We start from the raw sequence: 26,045 nt of genomic DNA, 5'->3' as shown, positions 1-26,045 counted from the left end.
GGAAACAAAGATAGATAGCATCCTCTCTCCTCAGAAAGGCTGTTGGGAAGGTGAAGTGCTAACCTTTGTGTAAAGGGTTAGAGAAATAACTATGTGCCTATTCATGGTCAAAAACAAAACAAAACTTCCTTCAAATTTCCAGGATAACGATCCTCTGTGAAGTCAAGTGGATCTTTTCAGGCACTGTGTTTTATTAACTTCCTAGCATGTTTCTGCTAACTGTACTTAAAATAATACATTTTATGCATTAAGTTTTGCATGATTCTGTAGTTTGGACCCAGGTATAGAAAACTATTAAAACACTGAAAGGCACTTTTTTTTCTTGATCTGAGATTGTTCACTCTGAAAATTCATCAAGCTTACATTTATTATTTGGGCCTGTTTCTGAGTGTATGTTGCACTTCAATATAAAGCTTACCATTCTACTTTTTTTGGTAAACAATACACTCCTGGTACTGAAAGTATTCTCTGGACTTCTCGCTTTGGAATTTTTCACTGTCATTTAACACACATTTTGTTTATTCTCAATGCCTTTTACTGCCACTTCACAAACATAAAATTGAATCTGCGACCTTGCAGAAGGGAACCTAGAGGCTTTGTATACTCCACGCGCGTGTATAGAACCGTAACTATGTCGCGGAGGCCTGATAACAGCCTCATGCTTTCCTTTTCCTGTTTGTTTGTTTCTTTAACATTGGCTTTGGAGTGACCTGAAGGAAGGTAGGGGGAGAAAATGGACCAGAGGATGTGCTGATATTACATGAGGAATAGGAAGTTCGAAGACTTCATGCTCTCTGTGCACTTTTCAGCTCTCTCTACAGGTTCTGGCCCTGGGGAAGGATGGCCTCAGGCAAACAGGCTGTGATTTCCAAGTCCATCGTCTCCTTCCTCAGTGTTCTCAGAGTTCCTGCGTTAGCGGCCGAGGGCAGAGTTGGAGCAGCACATCTGCCCAGACCGCTTCCTCTTCCTTCTCCCCTAACTCAGGGTTTCATCTGGTGTCCCAGGCGACCTGAGAGAAATGAATAGCCAGGAGTCTGAGAAATTTGACATAGGTGTAAGAGCATGTATGGGTTTGGAAATTTTTCCAAATATAAGGTTTAAGTCCAGAAATGCTACGTTCTAGCTGAAGGATCTTGGGCAAGTCACATAACCGCTCTCATCCTCCGTCTTTTCCAACTGTAAAATAAAAGTCATAATATTGAGGGGTTTTGGAAAGTAGGACGTAACACAGAGAAGGCACTTTCTATGACGTCTCACCTGTAGCAGGTATTTAGCACATAGTAGTCACGGAGTAGGTGTGATTCATCTCATCATCATCGTGCTCCCATGGGGAGTGGTACACATCAGGTACATGAGTTTGAAGTCAGGGTAATGACTTCATCCAATCTTATCTCAGCTGGTGCACACTGGCGATTTTACAGGAGCATTGGCCGGTGCCCAACGACATGACTTGTGTGATCTGGACAGATGGGGGCTGATGGAAGGGGCACTTTTTGGCATTTCTCATCACATGACGCAAGAAGCTTCTAATTCTGCATGATCCAAGCCCTGCCACTCTCCGTAGTGATACATGTTGGAAGCCTGTCATTTCTAAAGTGTTTCCTCTGTGCCAAGCACTGTGAAATGGACTCCCACGTTGAACACCCCTGGGAGCCTTTCATCCCCGTTTTTACAGAGGAGGAAGCTGAGTCTCAGGGCGGCAGCACACCCTGTCAGGATCTCAGAGCCAGCACGCAGCTGCCATGGCAGGCCAGGCCTGTCTGTCTCCCAAGGCTGTTTCTAACCTCCTTGCTATGCTGACCCAGTCGGGGTTGGGGCTCTTTCAGAACACTGTGGTGGAGTGGAGGGAGGCAAAAGAAAAGCAGATATCCCTTGAGCATTCACTGTGTGCCAGGCACTGTACAAAGTGCTAGAACCACCGAGGTGAAGAGAGGTAGCCCTGCCTTCAAGGAGCTCACAGGCCAGTGAGGGAGGACCCGAGGTGGGACGGAAAGCATGACACAGTGTAAGTGCCGGACAAGCCAAGTACAAAATAGGAGGGAGCACACAGGAGGAGCCCTGGTCAGACTGAGGGGTTGAGAACTGCTTTCTGGGGGAGGTGAAGGCCTGGCTGAGCTCTGAAGCGAGGAAAGGCATTCCCAACAAAGGGTAGAACTTGTGACAGTTCTCAAAGACTAGACAGCGAGTGAGGGGACTCTGGGGACGGCAGGTAGTTCAGTGTGGCCTGTAGGGACCACAGGAGATGAGGCAGCTGGAGGAGGCCCATGGGGTTTAGACTATGAAAGGCCCTGGCTGCCATGTGAAGGGGTTGTTCTTTCATCGGAAGGTGATAGGGAGCCCCTGAGGATGTTGCCAAACATTTTTAAGACTTGTGGAATCATTAGGGGCAATCACTTCGGGGGTGGCGGGGGGGGGCAACTTTTTGGATACAGCAAACGACCCTTCTATGGTATGATTTGGGTTTCTGTGCAGACACTGCAGCTCGGGGGCAGTTGAGAGAGATCTGAAAGGCATCCACCGCAAGACTCCTTCCATGGGTTTTTGTGCTTTGCTTGTTATAAATTGATTCCGGGATTTCATTAGTATGTCGCCGAGATGAAGGGGGCCGTGGTGTTTTGGCTCGTGCTGCCAGGAGGAGGGAAAACAAGATTCCGTGGTGCCGCAGTTCAATCACGCTGCTTACAGAAGCGGGGCCATGTAGGGTGGAGGAGCGCGCCTTTGATACTGGCAACCCTGTGGCCCTGTTGGTGCTACAAGCGAATGCTTAAATTAAAGGTTGGAGCCAGCTTTCAAGTATTGACTATCGAGCAGAAAGCTCAGCCCACACTCGTGCACTTACTCAAGCTTGTTAAAATAAAAATGCACTCTCGGCTAAGCTCATGTCACAGCCAGTATAATTATTACATTGGCGAGGGTTGTTTGAATTGGAGTTGCTGTAGCGCACGTTTATTTTAAGATAGGCTTGGTAATTTATGTATGTTAGTCGAGGCTCATGCCCAAACCGTGAAGAAGGAAGGATTCCTGCCAGCTGCCTCTCAGGTCGTTTCTCCTTCATGTAGTCAAGACAGACCCTCGGCGCTGGGCAGATTTGTCCGGAATAGAGGTGATTTGACTTCCTTACCAAAGGACCAGCTGCTTAACTCACTGAGCTCTCACCGGCTAGCGAGGATAACCATGGCATTGATTGTTGTTTTGTTTTTTGTGTGTGTGTGTTTTAAATTGAATTTATTGGGGTGACATTGATTAATAAAACCATACAGATTTCAAGTGTACAACTCTAAAACACAGCAATTTTCAACCTTTCTCATCTCATGGCACACTCAAACTAATTACTGAAATTCTGCAGCACACCAAAATATATATATTTTTTGCCAATCTGCCAAAAAAATGATATAATTTTTATTGATTTACAAAAAAAAATTGTAATTACCTGCCCTTTTTGCTTCAAAGTGACTTTTTAAAAATATCAAGCACCTATACTTGTATGTAAGGATTTTGGGTACCAAGAATTAACCAATCAGACTCAACCTTATTATGTGATGTGACCAATAATATGCAACTCTATTTTATGAACTATACATTTATGGTTCAAAAGAGGACATTCACACCAGATAGCTATTGTTGTATTGGCTGTTGTCATATTTTTATTTGACAACCTAAGGGGAAAGAGATCAGTGTTCCCTGATTAGTCAGGTATTGCATGTTTTAAAAATTCTTGCGGCACACGGATTGAAATTGCTGGTATACCACACCATCTGCATACTACATCCTGTGCTCACCAAGTCTTTTTCCGCCATCATTTACACAGTAGATTGTTTTGAGAATTCAGTGAGATAATATATTTAAGCTGCCTGGCCCATCAGTAAGTGCTTCATAATGTATTTTGATTATTGATATCTATAGATATATTTAAACTGGTGGGAAGGGGTATGACTTAGATGCCACTCTTTTTGTCTGGCTACCAGTGATAAAGGCAGGACAATCCAGCTCTCTGTAATAGCTGCAAGCTTATTAAACATTTTGAGTTATACTCCCCGCACTTCTTGTGGTTGAATAGGCCCAAATTATTCAAGTTTTGGGAAAAGCTGTGAAAGACTATGCAACTATGAGATACCATATTCATTTTTGTGATTGATTTCTTACGGAATTCTTCCTGCTCCTTGATATACACATTTCTAAGTCATCCTCTGTTGCCCTGTATTGGCCATGAGAAATGCGGACTGCATCTTTGCAACAAATGCATCCACTTTATATCCAATAGCAGTGCTTCTTTCTACATTTAAAGCTACTCAACTTTAGGGTCCTGAAATTCAAATCATGGGTATTGAGGAACAGAAGAGAGTGCACCTAGAAGCTCATGAAGGGCACATAGAGGTCGGACCTCCCTCCCTGCAGCTCCGAGTGCTGGGATTTCTGACCTCTGTGGATTCTCCGGTATGTTTAAGTCGGATATTGTTCTATTTATATCAGTTACCCTCACACCCTATACTTCTGCAAGGATTGTTACTTTTTAACAAGGTAACAGAAAAATGGTGAGGTCAATTTATGTGTTGGCGCAGTGTTCTGATGAGTGAGTTTTGATAACTTCCCCAGTTGGGAGCAGAATGTTGATCATGGGAGGTGACATCGCTAAAAACAACAGCCCCTTAGCTAGTCGGGCACCTTCTAGAATATTAGACCTATAAGCAACTTTAGGAACCACCTACTCCAATCCATTTACTTTACAAATCTGGTGGTTGGGAGAATAGATCCCAGGGCCAGGATAAGTTGTGGCTGGTTAAGGACTAGGATCAGTCTCCCTGCTCCCCTGCCACAATCCCCCCCCCCCCCTGCTTTATCTAAGAGTGAGGCAAGGAGTATACATGTAGTATTTCCAGATTAAAAAGTGCTGCCGGTGATGCGTTAGGCCCGTTTAGCTCTTTAGTAACGAGGCCAGACATTTTTATCAAAAGATCCACTTATATAATTATTTTTATTTACATAGGAAAGGGGGGACATTCCAGCTAAGAGTAAGCACAGAGACCCATATGCACCTGACGCTGGTCCTGTCATAGATTCAATTAGGGGGTCACGTTACAGTAGTCTTTAAGCGCCCAGGAAAACACAGGAAACCACTTCAAATTTGCCATCACGATGAATTTAGTTCAGACTCTGAGAGCAGCCAACAGAGCAGGGTCCCTTCGTGCTGAGTATTGTGAAAATCTATCCCTGCTGTTTGCTGGGATCTCCCTGAAAGAGACACATCGAAGTTCCTCTCCTTCCTCCTGCCCCTCCCCCTCCCTCTCGAAAACAGGAGAGATGGTCCTTTTATCTGGCATTCAACCCTGGGCACGAGGCAGGATGGAGACAGAGCGGAATACGTGATTAACATGGTAATGTACTTGATTGCATGTGTAAGATCTTATGAGGGTCCTGAGAGTTATCTGGCCCAGGCCATTCCCGTTACTCCAGAGGAAAGGGAAACTCGGAAAGGTTAAGTGGCTGGCCCAGCGTCGCACACTTCGCAGCAAAGCCAATTTCGGAACCCTGGTCTCTTGACTCTCACTCCAGTGCTCCAGCTACTGTAACGTGACCCCCCTAATTGAATCTATGCCAGGACCAGCGTCAGGGGTACAAGATGAGGCTCATGGAAATTTCTCTAAATAGCTGTTGAAGAATCATCATTAAAGCTGTCCATGCCTTTTAGCATCTCCAAAGGGCAAAAACTTGTTAATACGGTATCGTATAAAAAGCTTGTTATCGTCATATCCAAAAAGGAAAGAACTTTTCCTGTATGTTTAGTTAGTCGGCAAATATTTACGAAGTGCTTGTGCTGTATTCGTGTGACCTGTGGTCCATGATCAGTTATCCTCTCTCTTTCCTCTGAGCCTACCGTGCAGGGGATCCTTGGATCTGTCCCCGTCCCCTCCCTGCTGTCTGAGGATGTCATGCTCACATCGTCTTACTTTTCTCTAGTTTTCCTATCCTTTTAATCTGGTCTTTAAATGTCAGTCTCTGTTCTCTTCTCTGTTGGATTTATTTTTTTATTTTTTTTAGCCAGTGTGGGTTTCTCCTGTTTATCTTGCTCTCCTTTCGCTGACGTATTTGCATCTCTTTAGCTGCAGTTAATATCTGCTAAATCAAACCATATTGGTCTGAATGGCTTCCATTGATTGGTGAATAAAAGGATGCTTCAGCTGCCCGGCCCTGCTCTCTGCCCGTTCTTTGTCACCAGTAGGTTTAACTTACTGAAAACCCTCCTTGTCCTTGTCCCTCTTTTACCCCTGTATTGTTCATCCTCCCCCTGTTCAAGCCGGCTCACCCTTTTGAGCTGCCCTTACTGTAAACAGGATCTCTGTTTTGGTGGGTGACTGCTATTTCATTTACTCAGTGAATAAGGAGACCAATTGTCATTTCTCTTTGCTGTTGTCCTGTTTTCACTTTTAACCATCCACTCCTGTCCCCAAAATGTCCTGAGGACCAGACTCACTGTTGACATGGGCTAAACCAGCGGTCGCCAACCTTTCGGACCTCACGGACCACCAGTGGTCTGTGGACCACCGGTTGGCAACCACTAGGCCAAAATATGCCAGAAAAAAAAGGTGTGAAAAGACACTAACCACAAAAATATAACTTTGTAAGTCATATCATCAGCCTATCTATTTTACACTCCAGGAAATGCCATAATCTCTTTCTTAGCTCAAAACCAATCCAACCTGAAATCCATCTGAAAAAAATATCAAAACTCTGCAGTCAGCTTTTACCTACTCCTTGGCTTTGTCATTCAACAACTGCCCACTCCTCCCCCACAAAAAAGAAGCTTGTCATTTTACTTATTCTAGGAAAACATACAAAATCTCATGCTGACAGTTTGCTAACAGAACAGTCATGCTTAGGTTCTGGATAAATGTGTATTACAGGAAAAATGAAAGAGGCTCTCAGATGCGTGAACTTAGATGGCAGCGGCCTTAGGGAGTTGGAGGCCGGGAAGCCCAGGAAGGTGGTCGGACGTGTTGGAGACCTTGCTTGGCCTGCTTCCAACCTCCCAGGTGTTAGCAAGTCCTGCCATCCCCGGCGACACCCAGACCGGACCTCACCCTGCCTTGTTGTGCAGAAGAGGCTTCTGCTGTCCTCAGAGGCATCCTGACATCCAGGGTCTGTGAATGGGGAGGTTGGAATCTTGAGTGTAAATCATGCAAGTCCCTGCCTTCTTTCCCTCAGCTACATCAGTCAGAGAGCGCGTGGAGACCAAAGCCTTGACTGCTATTCCATCCGTGGGGGTATTCGGAGGTTCCCGCAGACCGGAGAGGCCTTTGGCACCTATTTTGGCCTCCCACCGAGGCCGCCTGGCTGTCCCACCTCCCCGTGGTTGGGGCAGCCTTTGCCTCTGGCAGGATGGAGAGGTGCACGGGGCAGAAGTGAGAGCGGGAAGCATAAGGCATCATCCTGTCCATTTCCCAGCAGAGCACCACTCTCCCACCCAGAGCTTATTTTCCTGCAATCCCTCACCCCCATAGAACTGTGGTTCTCAACTGGAGGCGAGTTTGATCCCCAGGGGACATGTGTCAATGTCCCGAGACATTTTAGATGATCACAGCTGGGAGTGCTACTAGCATCCAGTAGGAAGAGGTCAGGGATGCTGCTAAACATTCTATAGTGGCCACGACAGCTCCCTTGCCACCATCCCCCTCCCACACACACATAATAAAGATTTATCCAGACCAAACGTCAATAGTGTTGAGGTTGAGAAATCTTGCCATAGGGGATGTTCTTTACCTCATGTTCATCCTAGGCTCCTCACAGATGATACCTGCGTTTTCAACTCAAATACATTTTATTTGAAAGTACTTATCTTCACTTTTAAATAAAGGAATAAATGGAAAACTCGTTGACATGAGGACAAAAAAAGGGGAGGGGGGAGAAGTAATGCATTAGCAAAAGAAGCCACAGATAATCAATATGGATTAACTAATTTAAGTTAATTCATGCTATCAGCGATGGTAGAAAGATTCTTGCTGGTGAGAGAAGACCTGTCTTTGAGGCAGAAGGCAGAAACCCAAATACATAGTGTCCCTAGGCAGATGAGAGGAGTGTGGCAGATAGAAGAGGCACCTGGACCACATATGCCATATGGAGGAAGCCACCTCTCTTGGTTCTTTTGCCAACTGTTGCCATTTAGAATAACTGGTCCACCATTGCCAAGTCCTTTGATTTTTCAAGAGAATCTGGAAATCTGAACTTTATTATGAAATCCCCTGGTTATTAATTGTTAGAAACAAATTTAAATACTCATAAGCTTTGTGTGGTTGAACATTGGAGAGATGAGACAAAAATCTTTAGTATATGGATCTGAATAATTAAGTTAATAAAAACTGTGTTTAAAGCTTTAAGTTAATAAAACCTTTAGAAAATAAGTTCAAACTCCTTAGAGTATTCAAGACCCTTGCCAACCTAGCTTCCTACTTTACAACCATTTGCTCCTCTCCACTCCTTCCTTTGAGGCACAATGAGCCTCTCTTAGAACACACCAGGCATGCTCATGCTGGGACATCTGCCTTGCTTTCCCCCATTCTCATCTCAACTTTTGCCGCCTGTTGAACTGTGATATTCGTTCTCCATGGCCCATCTCAACTTTTACTCTCCATTGAACTGTGATATTTTAACTCCATGATCTTCCTGAATGCCCTCGAAAAATCTGGATTGCTATATTACATTATTTTGATCTTTACAACTTACCACATATTGATCTAGTCATCCATCTCTCCTCCCTCAGATAATATATACAGCTGGGAGGCTAGGAATCCAACCTTATTTACTAGTATTGTTCTTTCCTCCATGTAAACTTGGCGTTGGATAAATTTAAATCACCTGCTCCTTAACCACCCACTAGTGTGCACTGTGGTTAATGTGACACTTTCTGCGTGTTATACTCAAATTTTTCCTCTTCCCTTTCTATGACCAAATTTTCCAAAAAAAAAAATGACAACATTAAAGTAATGGAATTATGATTTTTTGCATCATTTAAGACCTTTTAAGAGAAAAAGTAAAACTTGAGAGATGGGTGATACTTATTAAACATTTGAAATAGCATTAAAATAAGTATTTTTACACAGTTGAATATCTGCGTCTATACTTAGATGTATAAATGACTACTCTTTGAACTTGAAGTGGAATTTGAACTGTGATCTCCATAATTATAATAATCATACATTTATTTATATACAGTTGGGCTATATAGACATTAACCAATTAATTCTTGATCACATTGCCTAATAAGAAGACTTTCCTTGGTACCCTATTTTTAGAGTATCCATGTGAGTGTGTGTTAATTATAGACCTCTGTTATTAACTTTGCATCATGTTACCCAAGTGCTTATTGAACAATTTACCAACATCAAGGGGGTAGGTGGGCAAGATACTTGTATTAGAATTAACTTCTGTTTTTAAGCCAGGAGATGAGTGACATTTATAAACCCTTTCAAATACCTGGCCTGAGTCCAAGGACAATTCATTTTCTTTAAGTGTTTGAATGGCTGTTCAAGGGGGTGAGTTGACTTTCTCAGCAACAATAATAACACAAGCTGACATTTAGTGAATCTTCTTGATATGCCAGGCACTGGGCTAAACAGTCAAAGTGCATGGTCACATTTAACTTTCAGCAACTCTGTAAGTGGGAACTGTTGTTATCTCCCTTTTACAGGTGAGGGGAACCAAGAATCAGGGAGGTTAAAGTGACTTAAAGATCACACAGCTGTGGCAATCATGATTGAGCCCCTCAACCATGTCTCCACAGCTTGTGCGGTATACCAATTGTAAGCATGCATATTTTTCAGATGTTCGATTCATTGTTTGGACATTAATTCACAGACTAAAGGAAAGTGTGTGGTGACATGCATTCTCAGGTTAGGAGGTCCACACGTGAGAGGACAAAATGAAAGCTGGATCCAGGCCCAAGGCATACCATGAGAATGCTTCATCCAATACTGAGTGCCGTGTTTCTGTTCAGGTCACACATAGGCCGTTGTTACCTGTGTGTGTACTTGTATTGGAACAAATTTTCCAGTGACCACCAAGAATGAACCACAGTGAACTAGAGGCTGTATCCTCTGATAAACAATGTCCGTGATGTAGCCACACAGGAAAAGCCATGTTTTGAACCTCTGGGGAATCGGTTTCTGAGTAGTCTCTTTGGGGTGTACAATAAGAGCTGTCGTGTACTGAGAGTCCCCTATCCCTTGAACACTGTAGTATCTCATTTCGTTTTTAGAACGCCATGAGGTGAGGTGATTGGTAAGATCTCATGCTACACATGAAGAAACTGAGGTTCAAGAAAATTTTTTCTAAGATCTACGTAAGTGGCAGACAGGAATCATAAGTGATTTTGACCACTGCAATAGTTGATAATATATACATATGGGCTAAAATAGCCTAAGTTTCCCTAATCAATCTCACAAGATAGACTTCATGTTGAAGTCAAGTGAGATACCTTCCAGTTAAGAGCCTGTTTAATATCCTCTATCCATCAGTATAAATGCACACTTCAGCCAAAACCAAAAAGTGGAATCCCATATGGAAAACTGCAGGTGTACCTAGTTAGACAAAGAAGCATAATAGTAAAAGGCTGGGCAGTTGTCTGGCACTCCTAGTATTTGCATAGCCAGAATCTTGGACATGGTAAATGCTAAGCAAATACTTGTGGTTTGCTTTAGTAACAGGAATTTTTGTCTGAATACTTGAATATTTACCTCATTTTGGTTTTGCTTTGGTAGACTGACTCTGCTCACTTTGGGAGCATTTCAACTTCTACAGATATAGTTTTGGATTGACATTTATTTTCCTCCTGTTTTGTCTGACCCTTTTAAAAGTGCATTGGCCCTAGCCAGGTAGCTGAGTTGATTAGAGTGTCATCTCGATATGCCAACGTTGTGGGTTCAATCCCCAGTCAGGGCACATATAAGATCAACCAATGAATGCATAAATAAGTGGAACAACAGAGCCATGTCTGTTTCTCTCTCTCTCTCTCTCTCTCTCTCTCTCTCTCTCTCTCTCTCTCTCTCTCCCTTCCTCCCTCCCTGTCTCCCTCCCTTGTTCCTCCCTCCCTTTGTGTGTGTGTGTGTGTGTGTGTGTGTGTGTGTGTGTGTGTGTATGTGTCTCCCTCCGTTCCTCTCTCTCTCTCAAATCAATAAATAAATTTTTAATTGCATTGGTATTTTACAATTTGGAATCTATTACAGTATGGAAGGGCATCCAAAACCTTGGGAACCATCTTGTGTTTAAAGCATCTTCCTCAAGTTTTCCTGGATCTACAACACTGGGTAAAATTCTTTTTTTAAAAAAAAAATATATTTTATTGATTTGTTTACAGAGAGGAAGGGAGAGGGATAGAGAGTTAGAAACATTAATGAGAGAGAAACATCGATCAACTGCCTCCTGCACACCCCCTACTGGGGATGTGCCCACAACCAAGGTACATGCCCTTGACCGGAATCGAACCTGGGACCCTTCAGTCCATAGGCCGACGCTCTATCCACTGAGCCAAACTGGTCAGGGCAAAAAATTCTTGCATTCATTTCAAAATAAAGAGTTTTAACATTTTCTTATCATAACTACAATTATGTCTCCATTGTTTATAATTAATGTATATTTCCTAATAATAAAAAACAACATAAAACTCATCATGTATAGAAAGACATAGTTTAAAACATCATGTGTGTGCTCGTGTGTGTGTGTGTGTGTGTGTGTGTGTGTGTACAGAGGTGTACTTTATTAAAGTCTTGATTATCTTCTGGAGTAAAGATTGTGAATACTTATTTTTTCTTTATACTTTTCTATATTTTTTAAATTTTGTTCAGTAAGCCTGTGTAACTTTTAAATAGAAAACAATTTTTAGCCTAAAATTACAGCTAAATATTAGCAGCTGCTGCTAAGGGCAGATTGACAGATTGCCCAAGCAGCCACATTAGAGGGAGGATAACCACTTGAATATAGTTATTAAGCATAAACATAACAAAAATGGAATGGCAACTCAGTTCCTGTGTTAATAAACTATCAAGGGTGTGACAGGGGCAAGCTGACCCTGGTTATATCACATGAATTTGACTATTTCAGAAAGCATTCTTGAAAACAAAAAAATAAACAAAACAAAAAGAAGCAATTAAAAAAGAAAAAAAATAGAAAACCACCCTTGTTACTCTGTGTGGTGTTTTTTCCAAATCATTTTTTATTTTTCAATTACAGTTGACATATAATATTATATTAGTTTCAAGTAACACCCCAGTGATTAGACATTACATAACTTACTAAATGATCACCTCAATAAATCTTGTACCCATATGACACCATACATTGTGATTTGAATATTATTGACTATATTCCCTATGCTGTACTTTACATCCCTGTGACTATTCTGTAACTACCAATTTGTATTTCTCAATCCCTTTACCTTTTTCACCCATCTCCCAAACTCCCCTCCTATCTGGCAATCATCAAATGTTCTCTGTGTTTATAAGTATGTTTCTGATCTGCTTGTTTGTTTATTTTGTTTTTTAGATTCAATTGTTGATAGATATGTACTTATTGTCATTTTATTGTTTATATTTTTACCATTTTTTTTCTTCTTAAGGAAAACCCTTTAACATTGCATGTAATACTAGTTTGGTGGTAATGAACTCCTTTGGCTTTTTCTTGTCTGGGAAGCTCTTTATATGTCCTTCAATTCTAAATGATAACTTTGCTGGGTAGAGTAAACTTAGTTGTAGGTCCTTATTTTTCATCACTTTGAATATTTCTTGCCACTCCCTTCTGGCCTATAAAGTTTCTGTTGAGAAATCAGCTGACAATCTTATGGGAGCTCCCTTGTAAGTGACTAACTGCTTTTCTCTTACTGCTTTTAAGATTCTTTCTTTGTCTTTAACCTTTGGCATTTTAGTTATGATGAGTCTTGGTATGAGTCCCTTTGGGTTCATCTTATTTGGGATTCTGCGTTTTTTGGACCTATATGTCTATATCCTTCACCAGGTTAGGTAAGTTTTGTGTCATTATTTTTTTCAAGTAGGTTTGCAAATTCTTGCTCTTGCTTTTCTCTTTCTGGCATACCCATGATGTAAATGTTGGTACACTTAAAGTTATCCCAGAAATAACTATCCTCATTTTTTAAATTATTTGTTCTTATTTCTGTTCTGATTGGGTATTTTTTGCTTCCTTATATTCCAAATTACTGATTTGATTCTTGACTTCATTTTCTCTACTGTTGATTCCCTGTAAATTATTCTTCATTTCAGTTAGTGTATCTTTCATTTCTGACTGGTTCTTTTTTATGATTTCCATGTCCTTTTTTATGCTGTAGAAGTGCTCACTAAATTCCTTGAGCATCCTTATAATTATTGTTTTGAACTCTGTATCTGTTAGAGTGCTTGCCTCCAATTCATTTAGTTCTTGTTCTTTCACTTCAAAATTGTTTCTTTGACTCCTCATTTTGGCTGCTCCCCTGTGTTTGTTTCTGTGTATTAGGTAAAGCTTCTATGTCTCCTGGGTTTGGTAGAGTGGCCTAATATAGTAGGTGTCCTATAGGGACAATGGCTCAGGTATTGGCACTCCAGGTATGTTCCCCTTCCACCCCCCACCATGTGGACAGTGTACACCTTTCTATTGTAGTTGAGCCTTGATTGCTATTGACAAGTCATTGGGAGGGATTTATCCCCAGGCTGATTGGTTGTGAGGCCTGGGTGTGACCACCATGGAAGACCAGCTGTGCAGGGGCCCATTCCACAAAGTAGGACTTAATTTCAGTGGACTCTGGTGCCAGCTGAGTTCACTCCTTGAGTATGTCACTTGTGGAGATTGTTAGGTGGTATTTGACATGGTCTGAAACTGTCCACTGGGTGTGCTGGCTCTTGAGCCTCCCAGGAGGTGAAGGACAAGGTCAGCCACCACCTGTGTTCTACCCAGGGATATCAGCATGAGCTGCAAAGCTATATGCAGATGGCTGATACTTTTGCTGGACTTTGAGGTGCCCAGGAGAGGCCAAACTATAAACGATGGCTAACTGCTGCTAATGCCAGGTCTATGGCCACTTAGTGAGAGGTAGGGGGCATGCTGAGACCAGATGCTGCTTTTTTTTTAGAGATTTTAGGAAAGTCTGAAGCATGAGCCACTGGAAACAGCTGGGTAGGACGGGGTCTTAGGAAATCACCAGGGTGGGATGAACAGTGTGAGCCAGGTTGATAGAGACTCAAATATGGTGTCCACTTGCTGGTCCTGTGGAGAGGGCTCAGAAAAGGAACAGTGACCTCTGCCAGCACTTCTGTCTTGGAGAAAGCTGCCCCTCCAGCTCCCGTGTTGATGCCAGACAATTCAGTTCCTCCCCATATGTCCCTGGTGTCTTTCTGGCTGCTGCCTCAGCACTGGAACTCAGAGGGAGTGAGTCCAAGTAAGGTGGTGCATGGGCCCTTTAAGAGGAACTGCCTGGGACTCCAGAAGCTTTCCATCTCACTCAGCCACAATCCCTGCTGGTTTTTACAACCAGAATTTAAGAGGAATTATCTCCCTGGCACTGGAACCCTGGGCTGGCAGTGAGACTCCTCACTCCTCAGGGGACCTCCACAGCCAAGATATCCCTCCTGACTTTTATCTGCCACATGTGGGTGTGGGAACAGACTGTTCCATGTCTCCAGCCCTCCTGCCAGTCTTCATGTGGCTTCTTTTTTATATCCTTAGTTGTAGGACTTCTGTTCAGCTAGATTTCAGGTGGTTCTTAATGGTTGTGCTGTCGTTTAGTTGTAATCTTGATGTTCTCAGTGTTTTTCAAAGTGACATAACATTTTAACATATAACCAGACAGCATTCTGTGGCTGGAAGATAATTTTCTATCTAAACTGCCTGAAGAAGTCAAGTTCTCTAGAGAGACTGAAATTTAATGCAGTCTCATAGGGAACAGAATAAATACGTGTTCTGATAAACATTTTTGCTTTGCCCAATATAGACTACAAATGGTTTGTTGAGATGGTCCAAAAATGAAGTAAAACCACAAATTCAAATTATTCACAAACTGCTTGTTATAACTCAAGTAGCTTCCTTCAGAAAAAGCAACTATAGTAATTTTTGACTATGTATAATAAAGAAAACAAAAAGTAGCCAGAATTTAGAAAGTATACATATTTGACTTGGAATATTTGGGGGGAGCATAAAATTTGTTTAAGTCAGTGGTCGGCAAACTCATTAGTCAACAGAGCCAAATATCAACAGTACAACAATTGAAATTTCTTTTAATGCCACTTCTTCAAAATAGACTCGCCCAGGCCATGGTATTTTGTGGAAGAGCCACACTCAAGGGGCCAAAGAGCCGCATGTGGCTCGCGAGCTGCAGTTTGCCGACCACAGGTTTAAGTCATTAAATCAATTTGCCATTCCTTACAACATATGTACGTGATGACATTGAGAAAAGATCAAAAAACTTTCTCAAACTGAACAAGCTTTGGATAATTATCAAAGACCATAATGCAAATAACAGAAAGGTGATTGTCTTACTCTTTGGGTGATTTGAAGAATGTGGCCTTTTAAGTCACCATTTGCACCTTCCTAATCTAGCAATACTTCACCTATGATGAGTCTATCTTCTTGTAACCTCTTCTATCAGGGACTATCTGAGAACTTAGGAAGTAAGCAGATAGGCCTTTGGCTGCCAAAATAGAGTCCCAAAGTTCAAGCTTGTGCCCTTAACTCGGAGAAAATCCCTGTAGACCCAATGTATCCTACTTAAAATGGTTTTTATACAGGTCCTCTGACAAATTTGGTTATCAGGTTAGGTTCCAAGCACATGGCTAATTCTAAGATGAAATATTAGTTATAAGTAAGAGGCCCTCATTAGATCGAGCATATGACTACAGATGGAACTCAAAAGGGAAAAACAACTATTAAAAAATCAACATACTGGACATTTAATTTGGGGGCAAAATATCATCTAAATCTTAGAAGGCCCTCAGAGTATTGCAGCATATATAATAATCGTGTGCTTTTTGGGTAAATTTCTGATAAATTTTAAAATATTTCATAATAATACTTCATCATTAGGAAAGAGTCAATTATGTTCAAAATGCTCTCAGAGAAAAAATAAATGTCATTATTTTAGAAATATTTCATAAAAATACTTATGATACTACCTCCTTTGTTTCGATGTGCTTGTTTGGATAAAATTTGAGCTATTTGAAAATTCAGCTATCCCAAATTACTTACTAAGGCTCTCATCGGCTCAGATTCCTGCTGTTTGTTCTAGTGATACTCTAAAAACATAATGCTCACAAAGGTTTCTGACGTTAGGAGAATTTACTTCATTGAATTTGTTGAGAGGGACTATCTAGAAAATAACTTATACTTGTTTCCAATTTGCAAGCTGTTTCTTTTGTAGCCCAAGGGAATGGTGCTCCTGATGAACCTCAGGCCTGACGGACTAGAGGACGGAGGACAGAATTTCCTGTTTATCCTCGCATCCCAGAGTTTGTAACAGTTGACTGTGGAGATTTAAACTCAAGCAAGGCTGAGCTTATATCTCATTACATAACAGTACAAAGTAACTTAGCCAAAACACACTGCTCACTACCCTGGCCCCTCCGGTCACTGTAACCATGACCTCTGTGATTCCTGCTCCTTCCAAGTGAAGGCCAAACCACATGTCATCTTACACATCCTCTTCCAGAAAGCCCCTGCTCTCTAGTTCCCAGGTAACTGTAACAGTTGAGGTCTTACTTAAGAAAGTGAGTTAATTTTACAGAGAAATAATGCAGATTCTTCCAAAGCAACTTGAAGTTCAGCCTTCACAGAATCTGAGTACGAGGCAAAAAGAATACAGGTAGTAGAAAATTGTTGCTGCCAGCAAGAGTAGGAGAAGAAATTTCTTTCGAGTAAGAGGAGAATAACACATATCCAATGACAGTGGGATAAATCAGAGAGTAAGAGTTCACTATTTAAAGAATATTTATTGAGTACATATTGCAGTTCAAGCATTTGGAGAGATTCAAACGTCTGGGGAGGTTCAAACATTTGGGGATGATGCAGGAATATATGCTTCAATAAATCTCTTCCTTGTCATTTATCATTGAATTGGGGAGAACCAACAAATGTCCCTGGAGGGAAAGGGGTTAAGGCAATATATTCACAAAAGGAAGATAAGGGAGTTCAAACTGGATACATGAATGGTGAAGGGTGGCATCTATTGTAATTTGCAAGGTTTCTTCATTTTAGAAGGCTCTGAGGAGGAAGTGAGGTTTGACTTAAAGATGGGGTCTCCAGTGGAACCTGAAATGATGAGAGAGGGGAAGCCATGAACTTTCAGGCTTAGAGGACCCCATTTGTGCCCAGTGGATTCATGGGATGCTGACTTTGGCTGCTGACACACATGCACGTTCGCCTACCACACCTTCCCAGAAGCGTGGGGAGCAGTCAATGGCAACATCGTCACCTGCGGAGCAAGCAGATCTGAGAAGATAGCCTGGACACTCAGAGCAGGAAAAACATTCCCCTGAAATATTTAGATGAGTAATCTAAAACTTATTTTCAGATAACGGCCTTCTCTACTTTTTCATGATCTGCTCATAAAAGAGAGGGGGCACAGGAGGAGAGAAATGATTTAAATTCAGAAGTTGTCGCTTAGGCCAGATTTTCCTCCTCCCTGTTTCTATTTATGGAACTATCCACAGAACCTTCAGTTTTGAGAGTAGATTTCATTTGGGGGTGGATAGGGAACACAGAGCCCCTCATCCACAATTGAGTGGGTCTATATGGAAAGAGAGCTTGACATCAAGATGAAAGAGAGAGACACGCACACATAGGATGCATCCCGTTTTTTTTCCTAAGCACAGACTTGAAATGCCAGGCACCCCCAAAGCTTTCATTACAGATACATGAACTCCCTCTGCTGTCTGTTCTTCATTAGGAAGTAGAGGGCCACGGTTTCAAGTGGAAGAGATTCGTGTAACAGAAAGAAGTGGCAGAAAATAGGTCAACAAAGTTGTGACCTCCACAGATGGGTGTTTCGAGATGTGTAAGCTGTGGTTCCACAATCACAGATTCACTCACGAGTATCAGTAGTAAAGGCCGGAAGTGGAAAGATATTTTCTGGGCAGGTGCGAGTGGGGAAGAGGGAGAAATGGCTTATCATTCTTCTTTCAAATAACTACCACTTGAAGCATCTGTTAAAAGTTTCCTTAAAGTCATTGTGCTCAAAATATGACAGTATTTCTTAGAAAGGAAGTAGAAAAAAATTTCAAGCAATATGAGTGTCCTCCCAGCCACCACTGCCCTCCTCTTCCCACCTGTGAATATAAGATAATTTATTTTTCCCTTATGGACCCCATTCTGCTTCACTCTCGCTACATGGTGCAATCACTTCGTGTTTCAAACAGTAACCTAACACCAAACAGCATTTTAACATAGCCACGGAGTCTTTTGAACAAGGCTGTGTTGGCAATTATGACACAGGGTAGACGTTGGCAAGCGCTTTCGGAGTAATTACAGGGTTCCTCGAGTAGTACAGTATAAATAATTGCTGGTTTAAAAGCATTATTGTGAGCAGCCATTTATACTCAAATTTATATTTGCTCCTTGAAACCAATATACGTCAAGAGTGCCTCGCTCCCGCCCCCACATCCCCACATTGATATCTCAAGGGCTTTGGAACCTTTTGATTCTATTACACTTTTCACTTAGCAAAGCAACTACAAGGCACGTCTGGGCTATATAGTCAATAAGGGTAAGAGGAATGCATCTAATAAATGGGCAAGAAGGAAGTAATGAAACTATTCCAGCTCTGGCCACCCGGTGTGCTCCCAGGGTACTGGTGTCCAGAAAGGCCATTTTGGTACAGAGAGAAGCTGAGAACTGCAGTGGTATCACTTTTGCCTGGCAAGTAGGGCATGCCGAAGAAGATTATCACCTCCGCTTTGGCTTACAATGGTGTGGCTGTGAGGCACAGAGGACCGAGACACAGGAAACGCGTGGAGATGATGCAGCTCTAAAATAGCCACAGAGACTTATTAAAACATAGATTTTCCTCTCTGTGGAAACTTTCATGTTAGCCTATGGCACATTAAAAATGGGTAGGTGTGTCCGAAAAACAGGGTGGGAGGGGCGAAGAAAGCCTGGGGAAGCTGTTTGGGACGGGCTCCCCTCTCCCGTGAATGCTGAATAGAGGCCCTTCTGTTCCAAGCAGGTGACTGTGGCCGTATGTGTCATCTCCTTGTCTTTCTGTTGATCCTGGTGGCTTCTCTTACCCGCTATGAGAACTCCCCCGAGATTTTCACATCCTGAATGTTTCTCACCAAAGTAGCTAGTGTTCTAGGATAATGTGTGTGTTTTTTTGTTTCAACTGCTGTTCCTGGTTTCTGCTCTCGAAAACCCTTTTAAGCCATATTTTCCATGATTGTTCAGTGCTGGCTTTGGTATTTAAATAAGCCTTTCAATGGGTCATTAGCTCTGTAATTAATTCCAGCTATTTTTAAATGGTGCCTTGGTTATTAAAGAGCTGCCATATTCTCAACAGCCTTGTCTTTCTTGGAGCATCCCTAAGCATTAGCTGGGTGTTTTTTTTTAGTGCCAAAAATATTGTAATCTTTTTTCTCCTTTCAAAAATATTCCTCATTGGTCGGAAGAGTCAAACTTCTGAATGAGGGCAGGAAATATTTAATTATTACACTTCTGTTTGATAGTCTTGGGCTTTTATTCTTCTTTCAAATGATCTCAACAAATAACCATCTAGGACGTCCTGTAGGTCAGGTGCCCTGCCCTATATGTATTTACTTACATTTTCAAAATCAATATTGGCAAATCAATATTAGCTCCAGAGCTAGAATTAGAGCCCAGACCACCTGACTCTTAGCCCATTCTTTCCATTCCTTTATGCTTTGTTCTATAATATTAACCTAGCTGTTATGCTCTGTGACACTAGCAGAGGCTTACCAATTCTAATATTAGAACCAGCAAGCCTGGCCCCACACCCTTGGCAGATGTCAAAATCAATTTCAGCACAGTGCATCTCAACCAGCATCCCCAACATCCACTAGAAGCCCATCTGACTTAGGAAATGAGCTGACACCCACTTGCTACCTTGACCTTATAAATAATCCCAGGATAAAGCAGTAATTTCTGGTTCAGAAAAGCAGATGGAGATTAACTTTGATTATTGAGTATTATCTGAGATCAAGTCAAAATACCAATAGCCCATATAATAATAGCAATAGCGGCTACCATTGTGTGCCAGGCACTGAGCTAGTTGCTTAGATATATTCTTGCATTTGAGCCTCCTAACACCCTGTGGAATAGTTACTCTTGTCTCCATGTTACGGATTAGAAAAGCATAGACTGGAGCGGTTAAATAACTTGCCCATGATCTCTGAGCTAATAAGTGGCCGACTTAACATTTAGGCTCCCATCTGTCTATCTCTAAAGCTACTCCTGACATCTAACAGCACACACAGGGTGTCCATGTGCGGACTACTTTTGGGCTAGCCTTTGATGTCAGGAGAGGAGTTACTATCTTTCTCTCCCTGAGCGTGTCCCCGTTCCCCCTCTCCCAGCTCCCATGGCCTTTTTTTCCCCTAGTCCTGTGAATTCCTTTGGCATCTTTGGGTTGCAGGTTCTCATAAAAGTAGTTCAGAAAAGAATGCTTGCCCCCACTGATTTTATTATTTGTTTGTCTCATTTTATGATAAATTAGGAATCCTTTAAGTTATTTTGGTTCTTGCCGCAGTTTCCATGCTAGAAGGAAAACTTGCTTAGGGCTGTCTAGGATAGCTTTGACAACCCTTTCATTCCCTCTAGGATGATAGGGATTAATTAGTGCATGCTAGAAGCAGGTGATAGGACCCCCAAACCCACTTCTTTGAAGCACCTGCAGTATGTCAGGCACTGAGCTAGGCACTGGGGATATAGATTGAGAAAGACAGGCCCCTGCTCCGTAGACCTTCCATTCTAAACATGTGGAGAGGGCTGATAGTTATGTAGCATTCCAGGAAATGAGAAATGCTATGAAGAATGAATTCAGTTGTTATAATAGCAAATGACTTGGGAAGAGAGGACGAGGAATGCCTCTGGTGTTTGATTTCTGTGGACCCTAAGGCAAATATTAAGGGAGACTTTAACTTAAGAAGCAAGTTAAGCTTCTGTATCTCTAGATATGTCTGAAGTGCACGTGGCTAGGACTGAGACCAGGGGAAATGTCAAGTGGCCACAGGTTCATTCCAGTGTAATCTTCCTCCTTGGCTCTCGCATCGTTTTTCTGATCTGCTGGGACCTCTCTTCTCCCTTAGTTGCCCAGTATTCTGTCTGTGACGCCAAAGGGTACTGCCTCTCCTTACCACCACTAATGTGAACCATGAACCATCTCACTTCCTGTCCTCAAGGTCAGGCTCCCCCTGCAGCTGCCAAGGCGTCAGCCAGCCACCCTGATAAACTAACCTCTGCCCACTCCTCCCAAGTGAGTGATTTCTGTTGACCCTGGTTCTACTGTTCCATCTGTGAAATGGGAGAGTTTGTATGGTGGGAAGATGGCAGGAGAATGAGCAGATGTGGGTGGTGGCCACTCCTGGGTTTCATCCCAGCTAGATAATCTCAAAACAGTCACTTTACCTCCCAGAGCCTCAGTTGCTAAAAACGGGGGTGGGGGGGGCGGGGGGGGGAAGGGTCCTGATTGGATCATCTCAGAGGTCCTCATGGGTCTGAAATCTGTGATTTGAAAGGGTCACTTAGCTCTTTAGAGCATGCTAAACAAAACCAAAGCCATGATTGTCTAACCCAGAGAAGGAGCTTCGGAGGAGGAAGAAGGCCAGCAGGGCTCGTTGCAATAGATCTTTCAACTTCTCTTCCTGAGGAGAACTAGTGTGGGCAATGGACTCTCATTGAAATGAAAAAATGACTCTTCATATGCCCAAATTATGTTTAATATCTTAAGCCTTAGAAATAGCAGGTTTTAACTGTCAGCCACATCTGCTGACAAGGATGTGGGTAACTCAGCAGAGACCAGAATGAGCCAAAGCATCCAAATCATTTTCTTGTGTAAGTGACCAGCTTCTACTTCTTGTTATCTGTCATTTTACTCCATATTGAGGTCAGAGTGGTAAAGCCATTATGCAGTATACATTTCCTTTTGCTTAAAAGGCATGAGATTATCAAGACAACAGGCTAGGGCACTGAATCACTCTCACCAGTCATTTCCAAATGCTGAAAATAAATATGCACAGATCTCTTCTGCCTGGGTATATTAATGTGTTGCATATTCCCTGCAGAACTATAGTTGTTACTTAATTTATTTAATTTATGGAATCATGTGAAATCTCCTTGCAGAAATCTAAAAGATGAAAAGAGACTGCTTAATGCATAGCTGTCTTGTCTGCCTCTAAAGGTGTTGCCTGAGTGTGACAAAGAGCAACTGGTCCACACAATGAATCTTTTGCACAATCTAAATTAGCAGAAAGAGCAGCAAAGCCAGCAGAGTTCTGTAAAATGCTTCTTTTGTTTTCTCTAATTGTGGTCATGATTTCACACAAATGAAAACTTATTTTTTTAAGCCTGTATTTGGTGTAATTTGAGGTGTGAATTCAGCCATTCATTGCTTGAACTTTTATTACTTCAGAATTAAGGTAGCATTATTTAGACCTCTTCATCTCCTTTGAGTCACATTTTCATTTTTTTCCGACTGCCCTTGAGGTAAATAAACAACATTAAGAAAGATTAATTTTTTTCCCAATAAAAGATTATTGTATGGTGACAATAGTTTTAATCTAATGTATAAGGGAGAAGGATTGATCATTGATAACATTTCTATTGATATTTTCTAGATATCATTCTGTAGCAAAGTTTTTTAATGTATTTTTGTTGAATACTGTAGGGGGAAATCATTGATACCTAGATCAGTGGTTGGCAGACTCATTAGTCAACAGAGCCAAATATCAACAGTACAACGATTGAAATTTCTTTTGAGAGCCAAATTTTTAAACTTAAACTTCTTCTAACGCCACTTCTTCAAAATAGACTCGCCCAGACCATGGTATTTTGTGGAAGAGCCACACTCAAGGGGCTATAGAGCCGCATGTGGCTCGTGAGCTGCGGTTTGCCGATCACTGACCTAGATGATAAGTTTTATTATTTTAAATATTATTTTTAAATGAATATGTTTGGGGTTGGGTGTGAAAAACTTAAAACATTAAAATTTCCATCCATATTTCAAGTCTTCTGTGTTCCTCTTCTGTATTTTTTACTGGTTCAAAAGCAGCTCAAATATAAGCAAGTATGTCTTTTGGCCATTTAGTTTCAAAAATCATTTATATTTTCAGCTCATTATGAAATGAGCTGCATTCTCTTTGTGATTTAATTGATGGCTGGGGAAAAAAATTACACACTTATGAAGATACCCTGGAGTCTTACTTGTGGATATTTCACAAACAAATAATAAAATAGAATTTTATTTTTTTGTTTTTTATATTTAAAATGAGATAGGAGAGAATGGAAAATGACATTGCATTTTCAGTTTATTATTTGAAAGCATAGAACATAAGTGAAATAAAAAGTTCACCATAAGTGTATCACCAGATGTCCCACCCTCCCCAACTCGGGCAATCTCTTTGTGAGAACTCACCTTGGAGTTTTAAAAATTATTGCAATAAAATGTGATATTAAAAATGCCATACTACCACTACAGCAAGTATGACAAATATGTGACATCCTGGGAAATTACGAAATATTTTCTTATCCAAAATTTGGTATTTCCCTGGTTGAGTGGCTCTGTCGGTTGGAGCATCCTCCTATATATCAAAAGGTTGCATACAGGTTCGTTTCCCAATCAGGGCACTTACCTAGGCTGCAGGTTTGGTCCTCAGTCAGGGTGCATACTGGTGCGGGGGGCGGGCAACAAATCGATGTTTCTCTCTCTTTAAAAAAAAAATCAATAAAAACATATCCTTGAATGAGATTTTTAAAAAAAAATGTTGATATCTTTCTCTTAGAGTGTTTGAAACCAAAGAGTAGAGCAAATACTGTTTTATATTTAGCCTATTCCCTAATGCCTTGTTTGTTTCTTATATTAATTCATGGACCATGAATGGGGGGAGGAAAATAACAAGAAGAACAAAGTGCCCTCGTGATGTGATAGCGAATACCACTTCCTAATGCTTACCCCTACCTCAGAACATCGCTTTGTTTTCTTCTCTCTTGTGCCCAAGTTGGTTGCAGAGTGAGAAAATACAGGGCAACTCTCTCGTTTAATGTTGTATCATTAACTCCACCCACACAGCGCGCTTCATTCTACAACCCTCATAACTTTGGGATGGAGCATGGTGTTTTGTTGCTTGTTTACAACATAATCAGGCAACAGACACAGTACATAAAAGGTGTTACACAGCATCAGACATACCAAGAATACCAGAAATCTGTCTACTTTATCAATAAGACCATGTTAAACTGTATATATCAAGACGTTCAAGAGAAGTAACATAAAGCTACTCCGATAGTTGTATACTTTTATCCACCACATTATTTTGACATTTTGTACCTTTCAAGGTAGTATTTATACTTCTTGCCTTCTGAAGTTTGAGGATTTCATCCTTAACTCGCAATATTTCTCAGAAAGGAACACATCTTCCCGTCAAAATTATTGGATGACTTTGGCAAACTCAGGCCACGTATTAACTGAAAAGTGTTCTATGTGTTGGAGTACCCAGAATGGATCGCCCCAAGGTTCTCTCTTGGAAAAGTACCAGCCCAGAGCCCGAAATGCCAGAGAGTGGAAAGTCCTGGTCTCGGCGGGGAAATGACGGTAGTGTTCCTGGAGACAGTGTTTTCGCATGGCTGACATTAATGACAGCCCGATGCTCTGCACTCACTGAATGTTTTCATTCCAGAAGAGCATCAAAACCACTGAGTCCTTTCAAGTCATCTTCTTTTACTGCAAAACCAGAAACCATGTCGACAACGACTTTCAGTAATAACCTGTTTCCCAGCTGCAGGCTGTATTAAACGCCTTGTCATATAATTTTCTAATTTGTGTGTAGGTAGTTGTAGCAAACAACTTCGTTTATTTCAGAGCATGACATCAGAAAGCATACTTGAGTGCAGCAGCGATGGCAATGGAATCAGAATTTCCACGAAGCCCACTCTAATTGGACGGTATGGTGAGGAGAAATAAAATATGAGGCTCCGAGTTTCCTCCCAAAGTCATATACATTATTAGGTAATGAAGCTGATTTCATTTTAACAAAGGTACTGGGAGGTATGCTCCCACATGAACATTGCCCCTTCAAGGCACTCAACTGGGGAGGCTAATAAATACTTGTGCCAAAAATGCTCACGGTCACTGCCAAAAACCCATATGCAATTCCTCTTCTGGAACTACTTTACGCTCCTTTAGCAATGTTTTAATATTTTTCCATCGTGGCCATTGTTCTCCTGGAAAAGTGAATTCGATTTTTGAAAACAACCAATAGTTAATGGTAAGAGAAGAAATCAGCCCAGGCCATTTTCCTTAAAAACAAAAAAAAAGACTATAAAGTGACAAACTTGTCTTTCTCATCTCATTGGTACGGAGAACAGTTGCCAAAGAAGTGGTTCAAAGTAGTTTGTGGCAATGACATCACTACTTTGAAGGTCAAGCCTCATTTTGGTGTAGAGACTGGTGCCAGTGATTTTATTGGAAGAAAATATTAGCCGCTAATTTTCTTCTTCCAGAAAATTAACGTGATAGATGACAGCAATTACAAAGGACATTGGCCCTAGCCAGTTTGACTCAGTGGATAGAGCATCGGCTGGCCCACAGACGGAAGGGTCTCGGGTTCAATTCTGGTCAAGGGCACATACCTAGGTTGCAGGCTCAATCCCCAGCCCTGGTCTGGGCGCGTGTGGGAGGCAACCAGTCAATGTGTCTCTCTCACATCGATGTTTCTCTCTCTGTCTCTGCCCCTCCCTTCCACTGTCTCTAAAAATCAATGGAAAAAATATCCTCAGGTGATGATTAACAAAAAAACAAACAAACAAAAAGAAGACATTCAAAGGCAACACAGGAGCACCTCCACTCGAGCAGTAGGCGGCCA

The 26,045-nt window shown here is 41.7% G+C and overlaps 1 protein-coding gene across 3 annotated transcripts in view; it reads left to right on the top strand.

Moving 5' to 3' along the window:
* Positions 1–26,045, top strand: part of RORA (RAR related orphan receptor A) — a 711,378-nt gene that overhangs the window by 632,906 nt on the left and 52,427 nt on the right. Inside the window, exon 1 of one of the 3 annotated variants that reach the window (XM_079768380.1) lies at positions 23,942–24,940. The exons of the other annotated variants lie outside the window; for them this stretch is intronic. Within the exon in view, the coding sequence (XP_079624506.1) occupies positions 24,682–24,940 (259 nt within the window). The 5' untranslated portion in view covers positions 23,942–24,681. Of the gene's footprint in view, positions 1–23,941; positions 24,941–26,045 lie in introns of those variants that run through there. 3 annotated transcript variants of the gene reach the window in all.

This window comes from Cnephaeus nilssonii (genome assembly GCF_951640355.1).
Source record: "Cnephaeus nilssonii genome assembly, chromosome: 4".
In the NCBI taxonomy this organism is placed as follows: Eukaryota; Metazoa; Chordata; class Mammalia; order Chiroptera; family Vespertilionidae; genus Cnephaeus; species Cnephaeus nilssonii.
The sequence above is the reverse complement of the archived record's forward strand: the minus strand, read 5'-3'. Positions and strand labels throughout refer to the sequence as shown.